Source organism: Leptonychotes weddellii, chromosome 3 (genome assembly GCF_054177405.1).
Source record: "Leptonychotes weddellii isolate Sample4059 chromosome 3, ASM5417740v2, whole genome shotgun sequence".
Lineage (NCBI taxonomy): Eukaryota > Metazoa > Chordata > Mammalia > Carnivora > Phocidae > Leptonychotes > Leptonychotes weddellii.
Window position 1 is genome coordinate 10022505 of NC_138371.1, and position 19969 is coordinate 10042473.

The 19969-nt window shown below is 33.6% G+C and overlaps 1 protein-coding gene and 1 long non-coding RNA gene across 8 annotated transcripts in view; both read right to left on the bottom strand.

The window, feature by feature from the left end:
* The window catches only part of AGFG1 (ArfGAP with FG repeats 1), a 79986-nt gene that overhangs the window by 14158 nt on the left and 45859 nt on the right, over nucleotides 1-19969 (bottom strand). For 4 of the 7 annotated variants that reach the window (XM_081813464.1, XM_081813462.1, XM_081813466.1 and 1 more), the window contains exons 4-10: nucleotides 18442-18604; nucleotides 17253-17406; nucleotides 9308-9427; nucleotides 7017-7226; nucleotides 5760-5940; nucleotides 2740-2819; nucleotides 2442-2534 (exon numbers count right to left, since the gene is read on the bottom strand). In XM_081813464.1, coding sequence (XP_081669590.1) covers nucleotides 2442-2534; nucleotides 2740-2819; nucleotides 5760-5940; nucleotides 7017-7226; nucleotides 9308-9427; nucleotides 17253-17406; nucleotides 18442-18604 — 1001 coding nt within the window. The remainder of the gene's footprint in view (nucleotides 1-2441; nucleotides 2535-2739; nucleotides 2820-5759; nucleotides 5941-7016; nucleotides 7227-9307; nucleotides 9428-17252; nucleotides 17407-18441; nucleotides 18605-19969) is intronic. The other 3 variants (XM_081813467.1, XM_081813468.1, XM_081813463.1) reach the window with 2 other exon arrangements.
* LOC145720447 (uncharacterized) lies at nucleotides 9910-15514 on the bottom strand. The gene is made up of 2 exons (XR_014143354.1): nucleotides 13337-15514; nucleotides 9910-13132 (listed from the first exon to the last, which is right to left on the bottom strand). It is a non-coding gene; the product is annotated as an uncharacterized LOC145720447 (long non-coding RNA).

Here is a 19969-nt window from a genome sequence, read left to right on the forward strand (position 1 = left end):
TCCATAGCAAAGGACAGAATTATAAGAGAATTTCATAATAACTGAAAACTGTATTTAACTGTTAGGATTTAAGGCCTCAAAAGCTCTGTAAGAAAGAATGCTATTATAGAATCCTGAAACGAAAAAGGTCTTAGGCCATATTGGCTAATATCCTAATGAAGGTTTCTATGTAACATGGTGAAAGAAAATTAAAGCCCCAAAGCTTTATAAATGCAGAAGAAAAATGATTAAAATATGTATTTTAAGAAAGAAACATTATCAGTAAAACATTTTAAATTTTGCAAAGAACTACTACGCAATAACCTCCTTCAAAAGCTACCTCAAATGGAATTTAACAAAATACCTGAAAGCAACAAAAAATATTTCCTAAAGAATATTAATTTTGACATTGGAAATTTCTAAGCATAGTATATTTATCAAAATACTATTCATATTTCAACTTCAACAGAAACATAAGTAGTTAACATTTACTTTTAATCATTTCTGTAACAAGGTGATCAATGTGATAAAGTGGTTTATAATGGAAAAACATTTTTTACCTTGAAATAAGACTTTGTGGACACAATTTACCTTTCAATTGTGCTTAGCCTAATACTAAAGATCACCTTATATCATCTGAACATACATCGTACCTTTTACATTCTTGTACATCCTATGTAGATCCTTAACTTTAAAGGACTTTCATACTCTACATAAAATAAGCAAAAAAAGCCCTTAACTCTAATGACAAACCAATTTGGAGGTACAGTCATGAAAGGAAAATAATAGGAAAGATTTACCAACCATCTAGGATAATGCAAAGACCATGCACAGTGATTTGTATCATCTGAATTCTCACAAAAACCCTGCCAGTTGGAGAATATTTTTCACATTCTATAGAAAAGGCTGACAATAAGGCTCAGAGAAGTTAGATCAATACAAGCTTAGTCAAGGTACAATCTGAGTTTCCATCCTTCAGTTGTCAGATGGGGTTATAAAGGCTATAAAAACTGCGACAGTATCTTGCAAACAATTTTAAACACTCAACAAATGTTAGTACATCTTCCTAACATCTTTACTCTACTCTACTCATACACAATTAACATTTAAATTAGGATCACCTAGCATGTAAATACTAAATCAGCATCTGAACACAAGTCTGGCTGTACCGAAAACATATTCACTTAACTTTTCTGAGCTTCATTTCCCTCAGCTGTCAACATGTATTTGATGAGAGTTAAGAGGACTAAATAAGACAATGTACAGAATCCTATGTGCCCAGAGACATCTTACATATTCATTCCACTAAGTCAAAATAATGTGCTAAGAAATAGAAATGTTACATATATCGTAAATGATGAGTATTTCCATCCAAAACACAACAGAAATTAAATCGCTGATTAGGTATACCTGAATTAAAACAAACTTTTAAAAAAAATTATGTGGAATTAAAATACTTATTAAACATCTATTATGTGAGATACCAACAAATTATGACTGAAGAAACTCCTACTACCACAATTCCTAATCTTGCCAATGACACGGATTTGCTAATAATTACCAATTCTTATGGCACAAATTATGTTACAAGCACCTTACTCTTTCAAGATTTCACATCAATATATGCTATATGCATAAAGCTTTAGTTCTAAAATTATTGAGACACGTACACAAAACAAAGCTGGCCTTAATGGGTTTCAAGCTATACCACATGTATTTGCTGACACCCCAAGATACTGGGAAACAGTTCTGGTGTTCAGGGTGACAGGACAAAAATCAAAGAGGCGCAATACGAAAACTATGCGGCTGGCTTGCAGCATGAACCAAAAAGAAAAAAGGGAAGGAATAAAGAGGATTAAAAAATTATCAAGAGAAAATATTCAAATATTGTATCCCAATCAAATCAGGTTTGCACAACTTAAAAAATGTGAATGCCCTAAAAGAGAGAAGCACTAGAAAAGACCTAACTGCTAAGACCTCATGTAACAAAGCTAATGCGTTTTTTGCCATCTCATGAAGAGGAAAACACAAACAAAAAAAAAAAACTTCTCACAAATTTTTCCTATTAAGCTTGAATGAGTAATAACCAGTAATTCCAAAACCAGACCACCAAATGAATCAGAATTACTACATTCAAAAGTCCCATCTCGGTCACAAAATGGCTGCATGGCTCTAAGAAGTCTCGCCTCCGTGCTTGGGCTGCCTCACCTGAAGAACGAAAGCTGTGACTGAGCGGTGGGGGCCACTAGAGAACTGCTAGGGTCCCTCTCAAATATGAAAGTCCAGGATTTTATAAGCTTTCAGCTACCGTACACTTTACGGACAAGCTCTTCCATCCACTTCCCATTCACTACAGTAAGAAAGAAGAACTTTATTTTCTGATGTTCTTCCCATGGTGTCTTTGCAATAAACAGACAGCTTTTCCAAAGTTTTCTGTTCTATAATCCATATTTATTTCCTACCTGTTGCTCCTCTGGCATTGGTCTGAAATGGATTTGTAGAAGATGCCACAGAAGGACCAGCAGCAGCAACAAATGGATTTGTGGAAGGCGTAGCTTTAAAAAATTACAAAAATACACTATAAAATCCTAATATATTTGTATTCAATTATTAAAAATATGCATACATTTATGAAGATAGAAAATTAGAGCTTTCTGGTAATAAATTGTTGCTTTCATAGCCTTCCAGTATTCCTAAGAAAATGCAATACAATATACACAAGCTCTTTATAAAAACCAGTCTATGTACCAGAAACACTACCTCCAAAGGGAGCAGGCACACTGGAAGAAGCGGGCTGTGTCTGTGCCGAAGCACCCACTGGCACTGTTCCGAAAACACTGCTGGAAACAAAAACAGAAAGAGTTCTTTTTATTTTTTTAAAGCAAGGGTAACCAGTCTACAGGGTGGCCATAAAATGTGGAAACAGGTAATACTGAACATACCATATATCACAGCAGTTCTTAAACTTTACATCTCAGGACTCATTTACATTTTGAAAAGTTACTGAGAACCCCAAAGAGTCTTTGTGTAGATGTGCTGTATATTATATTAATAATATGTATAGTACAGAAATTAAAACAGAAATTTTTTTAAATTTCATCCTTTTAAAATTAACCATAAAGCTATTACATGCTCACATAGTAGCATTTTTATGATAAAGAATTATTATTTTCTAAAACCAAAGGAACTTAAGAGTCACAATGGTATTTCTGCAAATCCCTTCAATGGCTGCCTTAATAGAAGATTGTCCTGTTGTGATACACTGTTTAAAGTATAAGAAGAAAAACTGCTCACAGACACCTAGCTGAACAAGCTAGGAGAATCTGACGAGATTGAGCACATTCAGGGTGGTATGGCCGTAGACAAACTAGGAGAATCTGAATAGATTTTTCAGGTAACTGAATACTTTCCTTGGTATCATACCAAAAATGACAGTGATAGTTTACTAACGGTTAGCTGCAAAATGGAATCTGAAATCATATCAATGAATTCCTTTGCACTCTACTGAAGTAACACCTACTAACCTATCTTGCACTTTAAATGAATCTTTTATCAATTTTATATCATTTGGAAAATATCTGATGCAAATCTTATAAATGTCAACAATTTCTTTATGTAAAAATCAAAAATTTACATTCAGTAATATCACCACTCATCTTATCAAAAAGTAATGTGAAGCTGTCAAGCTCATGGTGGAGCCAATAAATTTTCTAAAATTCTAATATTTGCTTGGAAGTATGAATTTTATCAGTTATTTTCCTTAAAGTGACAGACTTAAATATTTCATTTTTGAGAAAATGTCTGCCAAATATCAAAATCTGAATAACCATGGTATGTCAGTCTTTTAAGGAAAACCAGTGTTCCATAAAATAACCAGTGTTCCATAAAACAATGGGTATATCCATTATTATATGTGGCTGGTTCATTCCACAACTCAAGCAACCACACAAGCTGACTGCCCACAAGTCACCCACCGTACTTCAATATGCAGCAGAAACTACTTGATACATACCTTACTTGAACACATAGAAAGTTAGGACATTATTTAAGGATCAATATTTAATAAAATTAGATTTTTTAAAAAGATTTATTTGAGAGAGAGAATGGGGGGGCAGAGAGAGAGAGAGAGAGAGAGACGGAGAGATCTCAAGCCGACTCCCCACCCAGCTCAGAGCCCAACGTGGGGCTCCATCCCACCACCCATGAGATCATGACCCAAGCTAAAACCAAGAGTCGGACGTTTAACCAACTGAGCCGCCCAGGCACCTCAGTAAAATTAATTTTTTTTTTATGGTTTCATCAAGAATATTTGTAAAAATATATAAATAAGTCATAGGGAAGTAATGTACAGCACAGTGACTATAGTCAATAATATTATAGTGCATACTTGAAAGTTATAAAGAGAGTAAATCCTAAAAGTGAGCTCTGTATAGGGACGGACAGTAACTACATTTACATGATCATTTCACAATATACACAAACATCAAATCATTATGTTATACACCTGAAGTCAATGTTATATACCAATTATACCTTATTTAAAAAAAAAGAATATTCATAAGAAAGACTATTCACAAGTAAAACTGAAATGTGTGGTGGTAAGAAATATAATGACTATTAGATGACTACTACTACAGTTTGGTGTTGTGGTCTTAATCTGTGCTAAAGTGCTGGCAAGTTTTTACTTGTCACTGTTTTTGCACCATCAATACAAATGTCAAATACTAAAAACACAAATAACCTGTCAGAATTATTGTGAGTATCATTTTAACTTCAAAGACCCCCTGAAAGGGTCTCAGGTACCCCAAATGTTCCATGGACCACACTTTGTGAACCACTAATACATGGTAATATAATATCAATAAACCATTTATGTATACCTATGTTTCCAGACTTTATGGTCACCTTGCTATAGATCACTATTATATATGTCTAACACAGACCATCTTAATGAAACAAGATATATATAAACACTCTAAACTTTATTCTTTGGATTCAATTACTCCTGTTTGGCATATAGAAAATTAACTACTGGAGAGTCCAAGTAGTTAGTGTTACAATCCTCCCATTTCTCTCTAGAAAAGATGCTAAAGGGAAACAAAAAGGTACTCAGATAACAGAAGAAAGAAGAGACAAGTCTGCAGGATGGAAAACAAAGAGATGGATAAAGCACTGCATGGTAAGTCACCTACACTTCTGCATCTGTTTCCTTCAGAAATGTAGAAGTTACAACTATAAGAGTTTTTAAAGATCTATTGCTGTTATAATGTGTTAAGACTTCCTGCTGCCAAGAAGTCCCTCACATCAGATATATTTGAACACAGTTAAGGACATATCTATGTGTTAATACCAGTAGGACACTGACGAGATACAGAATTGGGTCTTGGATTCTCTTGCAAACATTTCTAAAAATGTTTATTTACAACTAAAGCTACAACATGTTACTTACAGTGTGTAGTCTTCATGACTAAGATAAAAGTATCTAATTTGCTAAATGGATTTTCTGCTCAGTATAATTAAATCTGTATATAACCCCTCACTCTGAGATGTGTACATACTCTCAATTACACTTTCGTGTTCAAGGAAGAAAAGTAACAAAACCTTTGATTAAATAAAAACTCAAGGATATTTTAATTAATAAATTACACTCAGTTTCTGCAAACTACAAAAATATTCAAGAATTTAAAAAATATGTCCCCAGTCATTATTTAACATTATTATTCAGAGTTGAAAAAAAAAAGATGCAACATGAAGCAGGAACATTGACTGAGACAAGGTACCTGCTGGCATTACTTGTGGAAGTATATGCGTTACTGGAAGTGGCTGCAGAGCTGAAAACGCTGTCCAGTTCTGCCAGGGCTGCATATTTGTCTGAGGATGCACTTGACTGACTGGGAACTGAAACCACAGAACCAACAGGAGCTTTACCTGCGGTCCCAAAGCCACTCCCCTGATCACCACCTATAAACGAACAAAAACAAATTACACTGAAAACTTAGTTATGCTTTCAATTTATCAACCACATTTGCCATGAAACACGTGTAAATTTAAAACCGATTTAAAGCTAAGTAAATAAATAGACAGGACTCTACAGTCTTATGTAATAAAACTACCTAGAAACCATCCGACAAGATTAGTTGCTACAGGTACCACTGTGGTAGAGACAAAATACTGTTTCTGTAACAAAAACGAACACTCTGTACCAATAACATGTCTAGCTTATGTATAAAGAACATATTCTCAAAGTGCTACATTAACATCTCCAGAACAGGTGATTCTCATTCAAGTGAACATACAAATTTATAAAATGCTAGACCCAATGTGAACCCATAAACAGTATCATTTTGCCAGGGTTGTCCATGAAAAAGTTAGAGACAGTATTAAGAGGAGACATTTACACAGCACTTATCATGTGCCAGGCACTGTTCTAAATGACTGAGATACAATAACACGTATGAGTTCAATGCTATTACTACCCTCATTCTGGAGCTGAGAAAGCACAGTCAGAGATCAGGATGCAGACTCCAGTCCAAAGCAGACCTCTGCTGTTCTCAACCACACTATGCATTTTTAGAGGCAAAATACTGGGGCTTAAGATCAAAACCAGGTATAAAAATACACTGTAAAAATAATGGGTTTGTTTTTTTTTAAATACCAACATAGTAATAGTAAAAATAGTTCAAAACGAATATATTACAAAAACCACCATATAACCCTCCAATCAGCACTATTAATAGGATATGTTGGCCCTCTATGGCCTTCCAACAGTGAAGCATGCTTTCTAAGACAAAATTCAATTTTGTCAATTACTTTCTTTTAAAATTAGAAGTCTACAAATAGTTTCTAGGCCTTCCAAAAGGCCTATTATTGGATTATTTCACATTCAAAATATGGGAAATAGTCATGAACCTTTAGTATGGAGAAAATTTCTTCACAACTATGAAAAGCATAACGACCTTAAATTGTAATAAATGCAACCAAATCTAGAGGACTGTTTAATATACAAATTTGTATTTATTTTGTTTAAAGCTTAATACCTTGCCCAGCACTGAAGATATTGTCTAAATTAGCAAGTGCTGCATATTTGTCTGTAGTCTGTAGACCAGCTTTGTTCGTTGAAACTTTACTAATAGCTGATGCTGTTTGATGACTCTGGGAAGTATTGAAGGTTCCAAAATCAGCACTGGAGGATTTGGGGAAGTTATCAAAATGAGCAAAATTAGCATTTACTGATCCAGCACTTCCACCTGTAACAGAATAAACAAAACACTTGAAATTTCTAGACTTCTCCTAAAATCCTTTGATAGATTATATGATTTCTTTCTTAATTAAGTGTTCTATAAGCAATTCTACTGGCAAAAGGCATTTAATTTTAATCATCTACACAGGACTTTTTATAATTTGAGAAACTACATTTTCAAAGGCCCTGGCAACATGTAGGGTAACAACTTACTATGTGTAATTATCTACCCTCAAGTAAAGACTATAATTCACAGAAGAGTAACTCCTTGCTACCGGGTTTGAGACTTAGTTATTTTATAAACTATTCAGCTATCTATATACTATCACCTTTTACTAGTTCTCCCTAAATGGACTCCATAAGCAAAACGCAAAGTATACTATAAGCTCTTGTAGCTCCAAAAGAGACAGGGTTGAAACAAATCCCAGGGTAGAGATTTAAAATGTTTAAGATGTACTATTTTGAGCCACAATATCTTAAAAAGTGGTCTTTGAGCTTTAGGCTTATTTTACTTAAAGAGCTAATATTTAATTCCACATAATAATTTAATGTACATATAATATCATGATCGTCCTCAGTAAAATCATGCCCTATTATATAGTTTAAGGAATAAAAATTATAGTACACAATGTATAATCTAAGTATCATACCAATTTTTTAATTTATAGATCACAATTCACCTAATGGTCACTAATTCTGCTAAGATTTTAAAGACTGTTCTATACTCTAGAAACTTCCCTGAAGTACTATCAAAAGACTAAAGCCAGACTATTTCTTTCTATGCTTTTGATGCTACACTGTTGGCATTAGCTCTTTACACCCACATATTAGTTTCAGCAATCAAAATAGTATATACATATACCTATATATTAAATGATAGCAAAGCACAATTACAGATATTTTAAAAAACAGAAAGATACAGCCCTATTTTAAAAAAGAGAACACAAACACTTTACCATCAACTAGTATTACAGACATTGTAAAATTTATACTGATAAAATTTCTTTCAGGAATTAAACTCCAGTTGTTTTCAATCAAAACTAAGTAAGATGTGTTGGTATTTAACATTGTGATCTGTTACAAGTAGCTGGTGAACAAAATATGTAATACTAAGCTTTCAAAATTTGTATGATGAAATTTACTTCAAATTATTAAAAACTAAATTATTAAATCAACTCTTTTATTGTATACCACTGTGTTCTCTAAATCTGAGTTTAGTAATAGTGAAGAGAGAATAAAAGTGAGAATTTCAGAATGATTATCATTAAGAGATGAGTAATATTCTATAATTGAAAAATCCATGAAACAACATAAAACGTACAAATTAGTAAAAGATGCCTACTTGACAACAGAACTTACTGTTGGAAGCCTGGAGAGGAAAAGCTGAAGTAAATTCACCAAAACTGCAGCTAGATGAAAGCATTCTAAATGCTGGACAGCCAGAAATTATGTAAATGATGGAATTTAAAGAAGAAAAAAAAAAGAAAATTGAAAGAAAAGTCTTTAAGACAATACACAGAGTTAAAAGTTGAAAGAAAAATAATCAGCCAAAGATCTAAAGGAGGGTTCAATGAGATTCTGAAAACAATACAGTTTATGGGAGAGTACTCAATGCTTAAAGACCGATTCCTGCACAGAAAACTATTTCCAGTCCGATTAGAGTGACTGTTCAATGATCTCCTTTTGACTACCAGTATTTATCTTCTCAAGCTTGCTGCCCTGAAAATTACTTTTATTTGTATGGAAGCGATCCTTTATTCAATGTGCTCTGTGAATTTAACAAATTTTTAGCACTGTAATGCTCCTGTGCGTAAAGAAATTTAAGGAAGATTCATACACAGGAAAAGGAAGAGAACAGACACTGTGAATTAGACAACACACCAGAAAGTTAAAAAACAAACAAACAAACAAAAAAACCAGATGAACATAGAAAAAAAGATTTCAGGTTTCCCCAGAGCTTTATAAGGATAGAACTATTTGAAAATCAAATAATTATAGAATTTAAGTTTAGGATAATTTTTCAAACTACATCTAGAGAGTTTTGTGTTTCAAAGTAAACATTAAAGCATAATGCTGGAGAAGCTCTACCTGTAGTTTGGGGCTGAAAAGGAGAGTGACTCGCTGTGGGGAAACCTCCAAAATTACTCGAACCACTAGACTGTCCAAATGCATCAAAGTTTGCAAAATCTGCATTTGCAGAATTCTGAGCTGTAAATGGTAAGGAACAATATATGTTAATGAATATGAAAATTATAAATGAAAAATATGACAAGTGAAATTTTATGAAAAGTTTGTCTCACAACTCACTTTAAAGAGAATTCATTTAGAAATCAAATCTTAAATCCTACCAGTGTTTATTTAACCCAGTTTCAAGCAATTCACTGAAAAGTATCCAAAAATTTCCCCCAAAACACTTTGTATAACGATAAATGTGTACACAATACCCTTTGAATAACCTCAGGAATAGTACAGTAAAAGTGATTCTATTAAAGGACACTCTAAGAGCATTAAATACATGAGTTACAGTAAAGCAAACAGAGATGTAGGATATAGATTACATTCTGGAAAATTCAGATTTAAAATGGTAGTAAGTGATTCATCAGCTATGTGAATCTAAAATAATGATACAAAGAAGGTTAAATATTCTTTTTGGCTTTTTTCTAAGTTTACAACTATTTTACACCATGGCATATAAAGATGAAAAAATTGAATGTTTAACAACGACATGATTGTCAAATAAATCAAAGATATCCACATTCTGTTTAGAAGCCTGCCATTCTTCACACATACTAAAATTTGAGAAATGATGAAAACAGTAAAATTTATAACATTAGTGTACTTCAGACTCAGTGAAAAAGACCAACTGCTTTTTTCCCCACAGATCATCAACATAAGAGCAAATTTTTAGGCTTCTCTAAACTTAAAATATGTAGCTAAGTAAAATAATTCAGAAGACTTTTTTTTAAAGGCTAAAATGGATGCTGAATAAACTTTTTATAGAGAATATGATGAGAAGTGGTTGGTATGCAGGAAAGGGAATGCTAAGTGGGAAGAATGAAAAGCATGCCCAAAAGATAAAGGTTAAATGCCATCAACATAGTAAAAGTCAGCCACTTTAAATCCTTTGCAGGCAATTTCACTTCAAGGAAGTTTTCATAAAGGAATAATCTTGTAAATGAACATGGCTACATCTAACAACTAAACAACATATGTGTTTTATAATAATAATGAAAAAAATTTAAAAACTCAAATGGCCAGTAATGAGGGATCACTTAAATATATTATGAAACATCATACAAAGAAATATAAGGCAGCCATTTAAAAAAAAAACACATAGAACACGTAGTCCTATTCAAAAATGCTTATGACAAAGTAAACAAGATAAACAGGTTAATAAATTCCAAATACATTTTCATTTGCCAATTTTGTTAGCATGGTATCACGGGCACAGAAAATCTGCATTTTCGTTAACAAAAGTAGTGAGTTTTCAGATTGGTATCATTTTCTCCTTTGCTTAAGTTTACTAGGCTTTTGCAATAAATATGTATTCTAATTTAGACAAACCAAAAAAAGTTACTAAACAAGAAATTTTCTGCTAACAAAGTAAATTATTATTCTAGGAAGATAATCAGGAAAACTTATAGCATTTTATGTAATTACTCTTTTGTGTCTATCTGAAAGGGTATGACTGCAGCAGGGGGAAATGCACCTAAAGTAGACCTCCTTTTACTAGACACCTCCTTTACTAGACACACTTCCCTTCCTACGTCCTCACATCCAGCACTTCTGAGAGGTGGAAATGCTATGCTATATATACATATCACTGCTCATACTTTGTTCTTGAAAACCTTTTTTAAACACATTTGTCCAAGCTCTCAAACATTACACAGAGGTATCTAAATTAAAAGGCTGCTTATCATGTAACAAAATAAATTTTGTATTTTCTGGACACTCTGAAATCTTTTGTTATTATTTCTAATTAACATAATAAGATTCAATTAACAGCTGAGATTTTACTTTCCCAAAAATAAACACAATGAAAGATATACTAATAAATAAAGGATCAATATATTGAAAAATATTTTGAAAGAAATACTGACACAAGTTTAAATAATAAATATAAGTTTAAACCCAGTTACCATTTAGTATAATCAAATAAGTTTGTGAAAAGGGAATCCAAAATAATCAGAGAATTCCATCCTAACATGAAAACTGTACAGCCTTGGACAAGTCCCTCAATTGCTCAGGCTCCACCAGTTTTTTCACTAGCAAAACAAAAGGATTCACTAAATGACCTGTACTTGCAAATCCAGCAGTATGACTCTATAACTTGTAAGACAACAGGAATAAATTTTTAAGAACTGTGGAATACTAGGCCCAGAAGAGGAAAATTCTACTAAAAGACAAAAGAAGTCGAATATTTAACATATAGATAATATAACTATCAACCAAAAGAATAAAAGAATATGGTATAGGAAGTTCTCAAATTTAGAGTGGGTTATATTTCAAAAGACAAGTTCTAAGTTTCCTGAACAATTTACCACTACATCTGTGAATAAATGAAATGCATCTATACATTGGAGAAAAAGGAATTAGGTCCCTAAGCTGGTTTATCACTTATAACCTCGAATATATGTGAATATGTAGTCTATAATAATACATACTCTATATTTAACTTACATTTAGACCATTATAGGGAAAATACATATTTTAACATGTTTCAAACATCATCAGGAAACAAATCAGTTCAACAATCCATTTTGTTAGTCAAGTCTATTTTACCACATTTGTAAACACTGGTGTTTTCCAACTGGAGCACCAAACACGTTAATCAAGTATCTATTCATTATAGCAAAGCAGGACTTTGTAATACTTCTTTCGCAGTTTTTATATGGAGACATTGTACCTACTCAGTGTCTTCAACAAATGGTTATAGTAACTTTTAAAATTGGTAAGTACTGTCGAATGACATTTTAGAAACCACAATTCTGGAAATTAAACACTAATAAATTCAATAATAACAAAAATTACTAATCTGTAACCTCAAGCAATCTCTATACAAAGAAATATAAACTGAACAGAATGTAACAAAACAGTAAAGATGCTTTTTAAATATAATCTTATCTCAAAAAGCACAAAGAAGTAATCTCAGTTTAAGAATTTAAGGCACTAAAGTTAATGAGCCTAAGTCTTGCTGAGAATTGTCTTTTCCTCTCCAGTGAGATAGGGTATTTATGAGAAAGGAAGATAAACGTAGAGACCAGAGACAGAAACTGACTGCCTTCATCAAATTCAGCTGAATTTGTTTCACCTACATATTTAAATTCTTTTTCATCAACCCCAACACTTAGAACACCGCACATTAAATAAACAAGCTTTCTTGCTTCTCTTAAAATCAGTGTTATCTGGTAGTCCTGAGGCTGTATATCCATGTGTCAACAGGGGATTAGAACATCCCCCTTTGCATGTGGTTCCTTCCACAATGCATTATATTACTCACTTGTGTTAACTGGGTGGCAAGACAATGAAGTTTAACATCCATCCCTAGTACAAGGTGTGACAAACATCAATGACAGTTTATAGTTCATAGGTTTGTGATAGGTATACTACCAACCAAGCAAAGTTAACTATTAAATTCTGTAGGTTAATTATGTTTCTGAGTAAGTACTTCTGTAGAAGATGACTTTTCCTGAACACAGCAATAATCCCACCACTGATACACATCCTCACATACCACGTCAGCCAGGATGTTCAGAGGAAGGGTGAAGACGTCTGGCTTTTAAGCCATTAAACTATCTGAAAACATAATAGGTTTCCCTATAAAATAATGCTAACTAGATTGGCATATCTGAGTAATTATCATTTGCTATTAAAAGTTCCGTCATATCAATCTGTCCACGAGAAAATTTTCACCTTAAAAGGTTTTTTGTTTTTTTTTTTTCTTTTTTTTAAAGATTTTATTTATTTATTCATGAGAGACAGAGAGAGAGAGAGGCAGAGGGAGAAGCAGGCTCTCAAGAGCAGGTTGCCCGATGCGGGACTCGATCCCAGGACACTGGGATCATGACCTGAGCCGAAGGCAGACGCTTAACCATCTGAGCCACCCAGGCACCCAACCTTAAAAGGTTTTTTAAGAGGTGCCTGGGCAACTCGGTTGGGCGTCCAACTCTTAGGTTTTGGCTCAGGTCATGATCTCTTGGGAGACTCTGCTTGAGGATGCTCTCCCTGCCCCCCTCCACCTGCTGCATGCATGCTCGCTCACATGCCCTCTCTCTCTCTCTAATAAACAAATCTTAAAAAAAAAAAAAAAAAAAACTTAAAAAAAAAAAAACACATGGAAATTTCAGGGTGCCAACTCAGCTATCAATGACTTTATATTTGTGGGCCATACATGGAAAAATAAAAGATTCAGGGTTCTTATAAAGGCTAGGGGAAAAGACATAGAATGGAAAAAGAGGAAATAAATGAATAATTTTACTAGCTTCTTCTTGTAGCATGTGTATATATTTTATTCTGGAATCAAATGGAGTTTTTTTTTTTTTTAAAAAAAGGTGATTTGAGTGTGCATCTGTAAATAAGAACTTTAGGCTAAAAAACTACTCCTCTTAGGCAACCTGACCAACTGACATGGTTATTAAACTATATCCTCACAGACCCATCTTTCCTACCATTTCCATCACATGTGGAAAAGAGACAAAATAGTTAAGATCTACTATCTTCTAACAATCTGATAAAATTACAGGTTTCATTTCTTTCCTTTTTTCTTTAACATATTCTACAATTAAAAAATGGCTACTATTTTCAAAGAGCATTTTAAAGGAGTTACTGATGCTCTGAGTAAAATCATGCTACCAAGCAGCTTGTAGAGCTGCAATGACCTGTGTAACTATTTCTGGCTAACAAGGCTACCTGGAAGAATATAGCATTAATTCCCTGAATGGTGAATATTCACAAATTGCATTTAAAGACAAAAACATAAGGGAAACATGAAATAAGTTGCAAATTTACAAAAGAGCTTAGTAGTTATCAGTCACTTCAAATTATGTATCAGTAAGTGTAAAACTGAGATAAATGCAAACTATTCATGAATTACAGAAGGCTTACTCCATATTCTTTGATTCTTCAACTCCTTTTGCCAGCATTCAAAAGCAACAGGGGGCAACAGAGAGCTGGGGCTCCTCTCTGGTCACAGGAGACTGGCTACCCATCTGGAGGGTGAAGGGGAAAAAGTCTCTCCTGGTTTCCTGGGCTTTTCGCTGCATAGCTAACACAGAAGGGAAACCTATCACAGCCCCAACATCTTAAAGCTTCCTGACCTCTTACCCTTCTCAGTACAATCTTTGCTGAAAAAGAGATCCTCTTCATTCTAGGATCCCTTTTTAAAGCAAACACACACACAAACATATGTAAGTTACACCATAATTTCCTTCTGTAGCAGGCCCTTAGAAAATCCTTTCATTAATATTTATTTTTTTCTCATTAATATTTAAAAGAAAAAGTTCCTTTAATGCTTGCTAGAAAGAAATGTGGCTGAAGAGCAGCTTTTCCATAATTTTTCGAACTATCTTAAACAGTACATTTTGGGTGTGTATGTTTGTGTGTGTGTGTGTGTGTGTGTATATATATATATATGTATGTATGTTACACTTTATACCATTATTATCCAACTATATAAGCCAGGTCATCAAATGAAAAAGACGAACAGCATCACAATCTCACAGGTGAGTAAAAGAAGGTAAAATAAGTTCTAAAATACAAATAGGAAATCAATTCTGTAAGTGCTAGTTTCTGCTATGCTCACAAAATAGTGAAATACAAGTTTTAGAAAGATAGTCGTGAATTTTTCCTGATTATATAATTAAAGTTATGGAAATCAGTGACAAAGAAACAATAAAAAACATTAGCTAATACCCCATACAGTCATGCAAAAATATAAAGCAAAGTTTCAAATAATCAAATAAAAGGGCTACAAAATGACTAAATCAATTCTTAATTTTAGTGCTCCACATTCGGTTTGATGCTTACTCAACCATTCACAAATGCAGACAGGTAAATTTTCTGTTACATACACATCAAAGCTTACTGGCATCCAAAAGATTATTTCACACATATCTCTGATACATACAATGTAGGCTTTCAGACCGTTTACATCGGACCTTATTTTTCTTTTTTTTAATTTTTATTATGCTATGTTAATCACCATACATTACATCATTAGTTTTTGATGTAGTGTTCCATGATTCATTGCTTGCGTATAACACCCAGTGCTCCATGCAGCATGTGCTCTCTTTAATACCCATCACTAGGCTAACCCATCCCCCCACCCCGTTCCCCTCTAGAACACTCAGTTTGTTTCTCAGAGTCCATAGTCTCTCATGGTTCGTCTCCCCCTCTGATTTTCCCCTCTTCATTTTTCCCTTCCTACTATCTTCTTTTTTTTAACATATAATGTATTATTTGTTTCAGACCTTATTAAAAAAAGTAGAAGGAAGCATAAAGAAACAACTCTAAAGACTGACTCCATTCTGACTCCAAAGCCTATTTCTTCTCACCACATTATGCCATTTCACTGTCCATTATCATTATTTACTATTACAATTAGAAAGGCACAAATGACTTCATCTATACTTTAATAATCAATTTTTAAATATTACTTAGGTAACTGCAAGGTTTATATATTCATTTACAAAACAAAACTCCGTAATTTCTAATTTCTGGTGAAGAACATTTAACTCTTTGTAACAAACATGATTAAGTCTGGGAATAAAAAAAAGAAGTCATATCTTTTACAGCCAACCTGAAGATACTGCTACTCTAAAGATGGGATAATATGAACATCAATAAAGATAATAATGACAACAGATTTGAGATGTAGCAAATGTTAAATCTATGAATCCATAATGATGTGAAACAAAAAACAGATCATTAAAATATGGTGGGGTTTCAACTCATTCTGATATGTGACTGGTCAGAATCAGTCATATATTAACTTTCCTATACAAATCATACCATTGGATAACTGAAGATTTTTGAAGAAATATTTCAGCTCATAAATGAAGGAATGATAAATTTAGAATATCAACATTTTGCATAATGGACCCAGGCACGGAGCATCAACAGCTCACATTACAAAAACGGAAACCATCAATAATACGTGCCTCTTAAACTGTAAGTAGCAGGTTTGCACCCCGCCAAAAGAATAACCTGTAACAGATCATATATCTAGAACCAACTATCAATGTATAGAGAATACAGAGAGAGGAACCTGCTAAGGGACCCCACAGTGGTGCAATCAACAAATTCAGAGTAAAATCAACTACATACTCTACAGGACAAATAACCTGATTTCTTCAACAAATAACAGAGGAGAAAATAGAGATGGAGGAAGAACCCACAGACTATGTGATATATCTCCCAAGTGCAGTGTGTACACCTTATTTGAATAAACTCTGTGTGTGTTTGTCTGAACTGGAATGGAAAATTTGAATAGTGACTAATAAATAATAATAATTATAATTATTGTTATAATTATAATTATTATTATTAGGGAATGATAACACTACTGTGGTTATGTTTAACAAAGGTCTTCTGTTTTATAGATACATATAAAATATTTAGGGATAAACAAATACATCTAAAATTGCTTCAAAATAATTAAGAGGAGCAATGTTAAGGAATAGAATGACAAATGAAACCAGATTAGGCATAAGCAATGAGTACACAACGGTTCTATTATCTGGTCACTTCTGAATATTTGCAATTTTCCATATTAAAAGGGTGAAAAAATACATTAAAAAGTCTTTCCCCATTTTTCTTTGGAAAGAGGTCATGTCAGTATCGGACATTAAGTATAATCTCTTCTGTGATTAAAAAAGCACCAGCGTTACATGGCTACATATTACACGTCAACAGCTATGAGGGCCCAACCCTCAATAGAACACATTTACTGATATTTAAGCTTTAAAAAGAATGGATCTTTCTCAGTGCTATATATATGCATCTGGCAAAAAGCTGTTGGGAAAAACACACGTACCTGCGTGACTGTTGAAATGTGCAAAGTTAGCAAAATTGGCTGTAGCTGTTGACTGAGGTGCTGGAGCAGCAAAGATGTCTGAGCCAAGATCACTTAAAAGGTCAAACTGCTTCTTTTCCTGCTGCTGCCCTTGAGAGCGACCTACAACTGGAGACTATAAACCACATATTAACTATAAAGAGCTTCTGGTCAGATGTGCTACATTTTTCTAATACTATTTCCAATTCACCAAGTTTAAAACATAGTTTTAAAGATTACATAATCTTTTATTTGTAGTTTTGAATACTTTGCGATTTTTTGAAAAGCACAAATTTTCAACATCTATTTCCAAATTATCTCTCAATTCTAAGTACAAAGGCAAAGGCAAAAAAATACTGTATTACAACAGTTGTTACACCTTCTAACACAAGGCAGACTTACCGCTAAGAGAGCAATGGTTAAGACTTTCACAAAACACATCCTTTATATGATGGGAAGAGTACAACATACTGACTTAACCCTTCTCTTTATTTTTGACTCAAACCTCTCGTGAAAACTGAGTAATTTTATCCAGATGCCCGAGTGCGCATTATTAAAAAGGGTAGGCTTTCATTCAAGTAGTACTCTGCCTCAGAACCATTCTTGTGTAGGGCAGACGTTGTAAAGCCAGACAGGAAAAAATTTGTCACAGCTCAGTCAATTGTAATAAAGTGCAGAAACACTAACTTTTTTACCAAGTTATGAAAAGACTTCAGTCTGTTTAGTTTTTTAAAATAAGGTATGTAATGCAAAGCCACCTGCATTTCGATGATAAACATGCTTCACAACCAGGCAGGGAGAAAATTCTACTGCTTAAGAAATTCCTTCTTGTAAAAGTCCATCACAGAGACTATACTGCTCTAACTCTGATGGTCCCCCTACAGTCAGGTTTTACTAAATGTAAGTTATACGACAGCTAGCTATTAACAACATTCCTGTATACCTTTACAAACCTGTGGAGCATTCAAAGAAACTAATCTGCATAGCAGAAGAGAACAAAAATATGCACCTCCCAACCACTTAACCAAGATTCTTGGAATGTATTATAAACCTTCAGGACAGAATGCTGTTGGCATATAGGTTTATGCTACTGTCTTAAAGAATTGTCAAATTCACGATGCTCACTATCCTCTTGAAGTGGAAACCTCTACAAAGCCTTCAGACTACTCACCTGACTAGGTGTGCCCTTATTTAAGTGCAGTGCTGGTGCTGAATCTCCTAAGAGAGACTTCAGTGGTTTGACCTCAGGTGTGCTGCTTGTGCTACTGGCAGAGGACCCTGAAATAGATGCATGAACTGACGCCACCACTTTGGCTTGTTCTGGAGGGACGTACCTAAAACACGAAAAATTAAGCAGGCAGTTACCTAAGAAAAACGTAGGGAATACTATGCTTAAAAATGATAAACTTAAAAAAAAAAAAAGATAAAGATAAACTTAATTCTCCTTTTTTTACGAGACTATTTCAACATTAATCTTATTTCAAAACCCTCTTAGAATTGATAGCTTAAGACTGCACTTTATTGAAATACTCAGAAAGGCTAATAAAGACTAAGCACAAAACTTGTTTCAATTATTTACTTACAATTTTTCTAAGAAAATAAATAACTTTTTTTTTTTTTTTTAGCAAAAGAGGACCTATAGTTAGGCATCATGATGAACAGTTAAAACTCTAATTTTTTAAAAACTAAACTATCATAAGATCATAAATAACATTTGGGAAGAGAGCGGAAGAGTGGGAAAATATTTATTATATTACAGTTAACAGTCTAAAATATAAAAGTCTATTACAAATCTAGGAGAATAAGATCAACAATGCAATTTTTAAATAAGCAGAAACAATTCACAAATGGAGACATAGAAATGAAAACACTTGTAACCTCATAAAAATGCAAATTAAAATTTCACATTTACTCCAAGCAAAATTTTATAAATTTTGTTATTTCCTACTAAAATATTATAAATAGATATGCTCTGTGTCCCAGAAGTACAACTTCCAGAAACTTCTTCTTTGGGATTAATTGGATAAGTAACACAGATACATGTGCATGCATGTTATCACAGCTCTCTTTATAATTTCAAAAAACTAGCTACATATCAAACATTCATCAGGAGAAAAATACTTAAAGGGATTATGTTAACATTTGTGTAATAGAATGCTACTCTTGTTCTAACACGGAAAGATGTCCCTAAGACTACAGGTCTTTCAGGTTTGATCTCAGTCATGTAAGTACAAGATTTACAGGAGGACGAGAGTAAAGAAAGGAAAGAGAGGCAGTAAGAACATAATGCCCAAACACTGCCAATGCTAATCTCTAGGGCTGGGATCACGCGAGAGCTTTAGTTCTATTTCTAGGTTTTGTCCCACTCTACCCTTCTCTCCACCCCCACCCCCCATATCACATGGGGGAGTAGGAAAACACAGTGGTTAAGAGCACCTATATATTCTAGAGACAGGTTCAAATCCCAGCTCTACCACTCAATAGCTATGAAACCTAGGGCAAACTACTTCACCCTTTGTGCCTCCAATTTTTCATCTATAAAATGGAGATATAGTTGCTAGGAGGTGTAACTGAGTTAACATTTGTAAATACTTAGAACAGTTCCTGGTACAGGTATATTAGCTACTGTTAGCTCCTATCAAATTATAGAATAATGACAATACACTGCTTTCCCAGTAAATGGAACAGATGTGATATGA